General features: G+C 37.1%; 1 protein-coding gene across 1 annotated transcript; it reads left to right on the forward strand.

The window, feature by feature from the left end:
• Nucleotides 1-639: 639 nt before the first annotated feature.
• On the forward strand, nucleotides 640-8,926 carry LOC137287545 (glycine N-acyltransferase-like protein 3). Its single transcript, XM_067819895.1, has 5 exons — nucleotides 640-714; nucleotides 3,174-3,284; nucleotides 3,819-3,933; nucleotides 5,238-5,361; nucleotides 8,514-8,926. The coding sequence occupies exons 1-5, from the start codon at nucleotides 640-642 to the stop codon at nucleotides 8,917-8,919; spliced, it is 831 nt and encodes a 276-aa protein (XP_067675996.1). The 3' UTR covers nucleotides 8,920-8,926.
• Nucleotides 8,927-10,991: the final 2,065 nt, after the last annotated feature.

A 10,991-nucleotide genomic window follows, 5' to 3' on the forward strand; every position in this document is an offset into this window, starting at 1 on the left:
AAAACAAATTTCACGTGAGTAATTATAAAACATCTGTTAGGAAATCTGAGAGCTTAACCAAGTGAGGAAATTGGAGTGTGCCTTTGATGGTGACGATATTTTTGACATGAAAAATACTTTTCGATCCCAAGCGAGGGAAGTACGTTGCCAACCTTTGCTCGCTTCGCTCGCATATAGGAGGACTTGTCACATTCTCTATGCTGCTACATTTTGCCTGTGGTTTCCAGGGTGGATATTATAACCAAGGGCTATATAACCAGTGTGTGCTGTATTTTAAAACAGTATCAGGAAACACTACCAACCCCATGACAGTATGACGTTATCATACCACCGTGTAATAGACAGTGACCTTGACCCACTGACTCGAAATAACTGCTCACATAACGCTTTATAGGTCACGAAGCTGTCAGCTGTCACGTGTGTCGTCGCACGCGATTTTTTTTTACTTATATTGATGTTCTTCTTGTTGACACAAGATATTGTTAGTCACGAGAATATACCTGGGGACCGCTTTGATCTGATCGCCCACTGTAAGACGGTATAGGCGGTTAGGTTGATCGTGGACTGAGGTTTTCTCTACCACCTGCAGTGAAATACGGAGGTAGTACTGACGTTGTTACCAGCTACGTCAAACCGAGAATGGTGACTGTGCTTACAAGAGATCAGCTGATTCAAGTCAGGCACAAACTGAAGACATATCCTGGGACGCTGAAGGTAAAACTGCTATATATGTTCGTTCACTTTGTACTAATGTACGGACTCCGTGGTTTAGAGGATAGTGTTTTTAACCGCAGATCGAGGGTCGGGTTATATCGAAAACACGTACAATAATAGCACTCGTTGCTACCATGCCTGAACTCAAATTCTCTTTCTAATTCGTTGGTTTCACAGTTATTGTCGACTCGTTGTGCACATCCGCAGGACTTGTAAAAATATCAGGTGGTGAAGTTCCGGTTTGGTCATATGCTTTACCAATAGAGCAAACACACTCTAAACAACAACTGTTATCAATATTATTACGTGTGGCAACTGTTCATAGTACGTACATCCATTTGCCTATGCTTTTAAAAACTTGATGTCTTGTTTTGGTTGCAACTGCATGGGATACGCAGAAAGGACTGTGGTTGTAAGACGTGTTTATACAAAAGCTTGTTCACATAAATAAAGGTATTTATTTAACTAATCCTGGTCTTTGTTTCATAAATGGATTGAGATGACTTGCATTCGACATTTTATTTGTTTTTTATTTGTGTTTGTTTTGATTTTTGTTTCATTTAGAGTGCGTTTACACTATAGGTAGAGCATTCGACCAAACCGGAAATATTTTACACGCCCTGCGCATGATCACAACGAGTTGAAAATTCATGTGAAACCAAGGACTTGTGAGCACAAAATGCACGTGCCACACGCGTTACGTGACCTCAAAGTGCATGCACGTATCAAATAACTTTGTTTAACTTATATTTTATGTAGTTGTATGTTATACACAGTTACTTTTTTACATTAGTATATACACGATAGACTCCGGGTATTCGTGATGATGAAAAGTCACTGCCATCATAAATAAACGTTTAGTATTCTGGGCAGATGACTGAATCCCAACCTGCTACTGACAACATATTTGTTTTACATTCGCTGATACAGAAATATTTAAATAAGAAAGGTACCAAATTTTATGTTCTCTTTGTAGATTTTGCAGAGGCTTTCGACTCTGCTTACAGAGATAAGCTATGGAATCTTCTAGATAATCATTCCTTAAGCAAACAAATTTGTAAGCCTTAAGGAAGTATCTATAATAACGTAAAGATGTGTGTTAGAAACAATAACGAAACATATGAAACATTTGAGAGTCAAATGGGAGTAAACAAAGTTGTATCTACGGCCCACTTTCTGTATCAATGAACTAGCAATTCAGATCCATGAAAACTATTCAAATGGTATTCAGTTACATCCAGATATAGTGCAGCTATTTCTTCTATTACTTGCTGATGATAATATTCTTTGCTCTAGCACAATCCGGGGAGTACATGCAGAAAGAAATGAATTATAATGAATGGAAACTAACCGTAAATAGAGACAAAACTAAAATAATCGTTTTTAAGAATGGAGGTAAACTTGCTGCAAAAGGGAAAGGGTATTATAAAGGTGAATTAATAGAAACAACTACGTCGTACAAATACCTAGGAGTCTATTTTACAAACCACCTAATCGAAAATGAAGGTAATCAAATATTGGTTAAAAATCTTAAATATGCCATCTTACAGATTACCCAAACATGTTACAATATGATGATTTTATATGATAGAAATGGAAAGCGTAACTGGGTTACAGATTTTAAACAGTTACTATTTCCTACTGGTTTCGTTAATCCAACGACTCGCATCCAAATTTCCACCAATAGTTTGTTAAATAAAGGTTTCTATTACAGAATGTTTAAACGATATACAATGAAACCTATTTATCATCCTTGAATGTTCGGAAGTATAGAATCACGCTTACAAATTTTGGTTGCTCCTCCCATGATTTGTTTATAAAAACAGGTAGATATATTGAAATAAAAAAGATGATAGAATATGTAAAATATGTGATTCGAATCAAACTGAAGATGAATGTCATTTTCTTTATCTCTGTCCAGCCTACCACACTGTGAGAAATAAGTATATTACAAAATATTACTTTGTACATCGCAATATTTATAAATTTATCTCACTATTAACATATTCTAGCAAGGAACACCTGGAAAACGAGTCGATGTTTCTGTACCTTGCATTTAAACACAGGACAAATGTCCCCTCTACTGCCTAATAATAAGTCAGTATATATGTACTATAGGCACGTGGCTTCTTAAGTGCAAATACAAGATTTTAGTAAGTGCACTCGCCGTGCAATACATACCATGTGAAGAAACATGGAAAAGAATAAACACTTGCGCACTCAACCCAACGAAAGTACAGTAAACTATAATCTGTTCTTTACCAAGACCGTGTAATCCCATATATAGCAAATGTTCCATCTGACCACTAAACTGACAATGTGTAACCATAACTCATTCTGTAGTTTCCGCATTCCCCTCAAGCAACGATTAGTATGCGAATCGACTCTAATACCATGGCTACAGACCCGTTCGTAAGTTTCCAGACTTACAACGACCATCTTCTTTTCTGTGATTGCAGGTGATAGGAGAAATAGACGCCACACTGGAAAACCATTCAAGTTGTTATGATTTCATTGTGGACCGATGGCCAGACTTCAGGGCAGTTGTTACGCAGGCGAAACCTGAAGCGGTAATTCAGTCTTTGCTTCATAACTGAGATGTGTTACTTAATATACTGGACAGCAAACGAACCCTGTCTGTTTGTCAATATTACAAATAGAAGACATAAACAGTTTATATTCAAACACACGTAAGGTCAAGAATGTCTGAGGTAAACCTATGTAACAAACTTGACTTTTATGTGTTTCTACGTTATTTTTATGTAACTCGTTACATATTTATTGTGTGTGTTCCCTTTCCCTGGCCGTAAGTTTGCAGCATCATTGTCTCGAAACTTTACATTCGGACTGAAGACAATTAAAGTGTTTATTTTGTGAATACATAAGTGATGGATTCAGCCAAATTGTTGTTCTGGTGATAAGACAGATGAGCACGCAGGTGCAGGGGTAACAGTGTTTTAAGAAAAGCACATTTAAACACATCTTTACTTGGCTAAACGAATGATTGATTTACCGTTGGAACAGACTTTGATAATCTTGTTTTGAATGAAGACTCAGTGGCAAATTATGTGTTTAGTCTTATTCGCTTGTTGACTTTCTAACAGATGGACATTTTCCATGAAAGTGTGGATCTGTATGCCACAGACAATAATGCACTGAAGAGCCTTCTACACAATCCGGATGTATTTAACTGGGCACAGAAACAAGGGCCGTTCGTATGTAAGACACGTATTATATTTTCAGGTTTGTAAATATCATCCACCCCTGAAGATCGGGGTTAGAACTCGTGCTTGTCGTAAGCGATGACTAACGGGATCTGGTGGTCAGGCTCACATTGTCATCGTATCCAAATTGTTTATAGCGATGCTCATGCTATTGATCACAGGATTGTTTAGTCCAGACTCCATCATGTACAGATCTCCACCATGGAACATAGCTGAGTGCGGTGCAAACCTGTGTGAAACTTTAATTGGATTATTTCATTGTTTGAAGGGAGTTATTTATTGGTTATCAGTTCTTAGAAAAATAAAATGACATTTGTGCATATCAAGATTATCATTAATCTATTGATGTATCTATTGGAAGATCTCATCATGGACTACTGAATACCATTTCAAACCAGGATCAGAACAGTATGGGGTCTCATATACTATCTACAAAAAGAAACGCTTAGACGAGAAATCTCTTGCGAAAATGTATTTTCAAACATGTATAACCCGCCCGCGCATGATATTTTACACCAGTTAAGAAGATGGTAATGTCTAGAAACCCCAACATCGGGTTTCCTGGCTCTCAAACCAATCTCTTTCAACCTGTTCCGTACAGTTTGACCGGCTATCCTCTGAAGTTCAGGCACCCTGGCTGTTGTACTGTTATCCGTGACAGTACGATCACGCAAGTGTAGTACCCAGATACCGATCTCGAGGTGTACCTGCACGGTGAATGTCATTTGTTATACATGTTTGGTTGCAACAAGCTGCAAGCCATGATATCTTGTTAAGACTAACATTCAGACGTCTGGCAACAGAAGTTTGGCAATGTCCAGCATGTATTCTTTCAATGTCGGAGAGTCAAGACGTGACGTAGTGATTTAACCTTGATACTCCTTCAAAACGAATGCCAATTTCCGAAAGAAATCTTGATTTTTATTGCTAGATAGTGAATGCTCGTTAACTGGAAGGTGATTTCTGATCTTGTTACATAATTTGACAATTGCTTGAACACAATAGGTAGTTAATAGATTCGTTAAAATACAAATCGCCAATGCGTTTCTTTTGGGGGATATTATGCGTATGAAAATCAAATTCTGGCGGAAATCAACGACAGGTAATATTTACATGTCTCATGGATAAAGTTCTTTTCGTCTACAAAATGAGGTGTAAATATTTTAGTCTATAGTGGTGCAATTTTTCCGAAAATCTGCCTTTCCCTCGTTCCTAAATTTGCTCATGCTCTTTTCGTATTGTATAATTACCTGAAAAGACGAAACAGTCTTTTGAAAGTATGTATTCCTTCTCTTCTAGTTGCAACCGTGTATAGTAGGCTGGCACCGGTTGTTACCGAAGTGATGAACCATTTCAAGATTCCATGCGAAGTAACTACTGATGTAGTCTACATGACGGTTACACACAGCTCACTGAAACTCAGGTACAATAGTTTATAACTGTAAATAACATCACGCCTTTCACTCACTGTACGATGTATAGGCCCGATTCCAACGACAAGTGTACACAGCATGTTTAGGCCCACATCATTTAGCATTACTGTCCTCATTTATATCAAGGTGCCCATCACATCATTCGGGCCATATAAAACATGACAATTTTTAATTAAATTAAGGCTAGTGGGAGGCGAGACAAAAACAGACCATTATTATTCATTTGACTTATATTTTACAAATGTTTTGTTGAAAACATGTTGTGTGGTAAATACTTGTCAAACGGGATAAATAAACATTTATTAATCTCATCGCCAAATAACTCGTGAATAAAGCCCCAGAAATGCTTTTGTCTTAGGCTTAATATGTAATTTTGGTAATTTGTTCTCAAGTGGTGTTTATTTTTGTGTTACCTACGAATACATGACTCATGTCAATCTATGTAAATTTCAAACAAGGTTATGTCTTGTTATATTTTATACAGCTTTTACAAGTGAACTACTCAAATGCCTGGCTTTACATACTATTTCCTAAAAGTAATAATCAATGTAATCTAGATAGTAATCTAAAAGCAAAAGTCGGATTTGTTAAAACAAACTACCCACACCATTAAATATGTTGTTGTTTTCACAGATGAACACATTACTGAATGACATACTAAGTTCAAGTGCAAAGGACCAAAAGATATACGTGTGCCACATCTTAGCATATTCTGTCTTGTTTTACGAAGATATCAAACATTATTAACACATCATATCATTTTAACTCCCAATGTTACCTACAAGCACTAACAACTGATCACATTCAACTACATGTAGGAAGGACAGCACGTGACATGTGTTCCATTTCGAAGTCATTATAGATGAGATCAAACAACGTCTTGGTGATTGGTTAGTGTATTTTACAATTTTTTCGTAAGAATATTGTATAAATAAACCCATGTCACAATAAAGTAGGATGTATATTGCACCTGTTACAACTATCCAACCTTAATTGTAGTGCTTTTTGAAGTTTTATTAATGTGAAAATAAGGCCTCAGACTATAGTAGAAGTTAGGAATTAGATTTGTCAAAGGTGTGTCTTTTTCCTAGGTAACTCGTCATTCTAGGTAACAGCAAAATATGGGTAGTAAAAGCAGAGTTATAGTTCAAGTGTATTGATTGTATTAGTGACATGTTTATATGTACGTAATGGTATATGGTAATGGTTCAATCATTTTGAACATATGTGGTGTGCTTTCTTTGAATACAGATGTCATTTGAAACATTTGGTAGGTACAATTTCAGGTGTAATGATTTTAGTTCACTTTCTATACTTCTCATCAAACACTTTGACTCATTAGTGTAAATGTAGCCACTTACCTCAGAGACTGTTGTATACTTAATTTTGGCAAGATATTCCATATTGTTTAATGGAACTGTTTACATATGAATTCGTGTGGGGTTTTTTAAAAAAAATAAACATAACGTCGAAAATAGCATTGTCATGGCGTGAATAAATGATATTAATTCGTGGAAATTGGCAAATTCTATACAAAACCTTGCAACTCTTCACATGTACGATATTTCCACATGCTTTTTCAGCAATGTGATGCAAGTTCATCTGCGTAAGGCATGCAGGTCGCAAGTTAGTGGAGAAACCACACACACACACACACACACACACACACACACAAACACACACGCACACGCACGCACGCACACACACACACACACAACCTTTCATGGGAGTTAAAGGTTCATCAGTTAAAATGGCATTGCTACTTTGAGACATACACTGACAGTAAAGAAAGGGACTTGCTGTAAACAAGCATTATTCTCATATCCTATGCATTTAGATAAACAATTTCCAAAATGTTCGATGTTTTAGTAAAGCAGCTATGAATCAGTTTGACACATATAAACAGTTATGGAATACTAGGAATTCCATCCAAAACATTTTCAAATTTGTTATAGATACCAGAAGTTCCAACCGTCGTCTCTCAGATTAAGATAGATATGTACATGTAATAACGCTGTGTTTGTGAAAAGAACACTAAGGGGTGCTATCTCACTTACATCAAACAAAGTCACCAAAATGGTTCTATTTGCGTAAAGCTTGAGGTTATAAAACATGAAAGAAACCATGACATGGCTTCAGAGGATTTATAGCCATTAACATATTGTGCATGCAGAACAACTGCACGTGGATGTTAGGCAACATACAATCCATCTAATTACAGGATATACAAGGTATGATGTTGGTATTTGTAGGTAATTCAGAAAATGAACCTTCAACTTAACTGATTCACCAAATTGTCACTTTTAGAGATTAGCGATGGGGAGTGATTTTCATGAGGGCAAACATGTTTACATTGATAAACAGAACTATGTGGTGCAAGCGATTCTATTTTGGACAACTTGTACCAAGCTGTGTACATTGTTCGTTGGAATCAACCATATACCTAATTGTTACTTGGATTCCAGTTGTTCTGCGTACACCACGGTGAGTTGTTGAACACTATTGCTACAACAATCACATAGTACAGTAACGAAAGGTCGTATTCTGTCCGTCAATTTTATCAATTTTCCAGTATCATGGAAGAATGTATGTACCTTCTTGTTGCTGGTAACGACATTCCGATATTTCGGCCTTCGACTGCTTAAATTCAGAGCCTTAATCACCAGTTGGGAAGAGGATGTTTACAGTTTACAGTCAGTTATCCAGATTCAAGGACTTCGAGTTCATGAGATATTGCCATATTCTAAATGACATCTGGGACGGAGGGACACACTCATGATTTGAAGATCTAACGTGTGCTGTACGTGCAGACTACATATAAAGGGAAGGATTATATCAATGTCAACTTCTTTATGCCTAGATTAATTTCTTGTTTGTTTGTTTATTGTCATCACCTTTCAGCGTCATTAACCACTGGTTTCTCTTTCTTGTGTCATCACCTTTCAGCGTCATTAACCACTGGTTTCTCTTTCTTGTGTCATCACCTTTCAGCGTCATTAACCACTGGTTTCTCTTTCTTGTGTCATCACCTAGACTTTTGTTGTTCGTTTTACTAAGATGACCAACAAAAACTTCATAATATACCTTAATCTCTCAGTTTGTATTGATTTATGCATGTGGCTGTTTTATCACTTTTACAAAGGGCTGTTCCGGAAGGCTTTACCCTGACAAGTGTACAGACAGACCAAGTACCTTTGATTAACTCCCTGTGGAAGTTCAACTCAGGAGACTCATCTGAGGAATATATCAGACTCATGATAAGCAAACGTCCTTCGACCTGTCTCTACAACGAAAAAGGAGATATACTGGGCTTCGCCCTTACCTATCACTACGGGTGCCAGGGAATGCTACACGTGATCAAAGAGCACCGAGGGAAGGGGTACGGAAAGGTCATTATGTCCCAGCTGGCACTAAAGAACCTGCAAATGAAGGAAGAAGTGTCGGTGCTAATAGAATCTGACAATGAACCGTCTTTGAAGCTGCATAAGAGTATGGGATTTGAGGTTGTCCCTGGCGTGACAGCTAACTGGATAGAGTGTAATTATTGATGCGTACACCAAACCTGCAAATACGTGTAATGAATATGACATGTTTTGCCATTCTTCTCTCTTATCCGATTGTCTTTGTAATATACGATACAAGGAAATATATATTTGTATCCGAAGTGTTTGACAAGGCACCATATCTCAGAAACTGAATATTCGGAGAACGATATACTCGTATTAACAGTGCAATATACGTTCATTTCCTCATCAAAAAAATGGCATAGACTTGATGTCCTCGATAAATTTATCGAGTTGGGTCTCAGGGGTAACTTCCTTGAGTGGCATTTTAAAAGTTGGTAATTACTCGTAAAATAATGAATAATCTTTATGGATATCGACTTCTTTTATTTCGGAAGTGCGACGTTTCGATACTGATTATTGTACCGTTGTAAGGCAGGAATATTTTCTGCTTGACAATCTGTATCGAATTAAAAGGAATTGTTGTATATAAAATTTGTTGATGAGAGTCTGAGATGGATGTTGCTTACTAGTTGTCACATGTATGTGTCCACCTCACATCTCATATAGCACCCTTGTGTGTTTCTTTCCAATGACGGGTGGTGAGGTAGTCTCGTGATTAAACCGTTCGCTCGTCACGTAGAAGACTCGGGTTCCATTCACTTTATGGCGCTCATATTTTGTTTGTACAGTAACTTGGTTCAGTCACAGGGCTACGATGGCGTTTTGAAACGGGGCCCTGTTCTGCTAAGGTCTTATGTACATGTGTGCACTGGATAAGGCACACCTGGAGACACCGTTAATTGGCATATTAGAAGTAGTTACCTACTTGCCAACACCGTTACTCAACACCGAAACGCTGCATCTTTTGCAAAGAAGACGTTGTCCGTCTATAGTTCAGGCCAAGTTAATGTTTAATTCAATACATATTTCAGTGTTCCCTCTGAGAGTTTACGAATGATCAGTGACTACATCCGCATTCATTTTAATGTCAAGCTCTGACCACTTGCTTTACTCTCTTCAACCTTTGTTTGACCTTTGCCCTAACATACAACCTGTACAGTAAAGTACAATTATATAGGTTATGCTGCACAAGAATATAGACATTTTCTCAGTCCCTAATTTCCGTGTCTAAATGAATGTGAACGATTTTGACTAAAATTCTACAAAATATATTTAACGAAAAGTTACAACCTGTACATTTGCTTACCACAAGCTTAGGTAACGTATAGTCAACTTGCAAAATGCTCGTTTTTACGTTTTTATGAAAAGAAAGCAAAAATAGGCCGATAGTTTTCAATCCTTACAAATATCCACACATCAATTTCCTTGGTACCACAAACACAATAAACTGTCGTAACTGTTTCCTCGTCACAGCATGGACACCAATCCAGAATGAGGACAGTCGTTGTTTTGGTGCCTTTAAGGAGAAACCGGATCAAAACTGGAACAATGGAAAATAGTACACGAATGCAAACGTCTTCAAGAAAATATCCAAACATCATTTTGACACATTTGTCTAACGATAATCTCGGGACTGTTGAACAGTACACTGAATCTCAAACTTCATGTCACCCGAACATAGAAATATCTCTTCATCAGAACACACCAGTGTTTGACCTTAAAACTGAAAACCTACAGATTCTAAGGGTCCAGAATTATACAGGTTGCGGGTTCTGGCCCCGATTTCTCGAAATAATTATAAGTTTTGACTTAATATTTTTTTTATTTTACTCAAATTTGAGGAAACACACTTTCCAGAATGAACTCGAATCGATATTACACTCTGGCATAGTACACACATGTTTGGTGAATAGAATATTTACGTTGTTTGGACATTTGTTATGGTAAGGATACAGCTGAAATAAATAAAATAAAATTCCGTTGTTTGAAATTTTCAGCAAAACAAAAACCGTGGCGACAAACAAAATGAGTTAAAGAGTTTAATTTAACTTGAGTGACTGACTAGTCTTCATCAGCGTCTATGTCAAGATCAGTCATGTCATTGTATGTAGTCTGAAATGCATTCGGATAACTTTGTTCAAAGTTAAAAGATTATATCTCAGTAATCGAAATTGCTCCCTCGGAAATGATATTCGTTTTACTAACAAACAACA

Source organism: Haliotis asinina, chromosome 6 (genome assembly GCF_037392515.1).
Source record: "Haliotis asinina isolate JCU_RB_2024 chromosome 6, JCU_Hal_asi_v2, whole genome shotgun sequence".
Lineage (NCBI taxonomy): Eukaryota > Metazoa > Mollusca > Gastropoda > Lepetellida > Haliotidae > Haliotis > Haliotis asinina.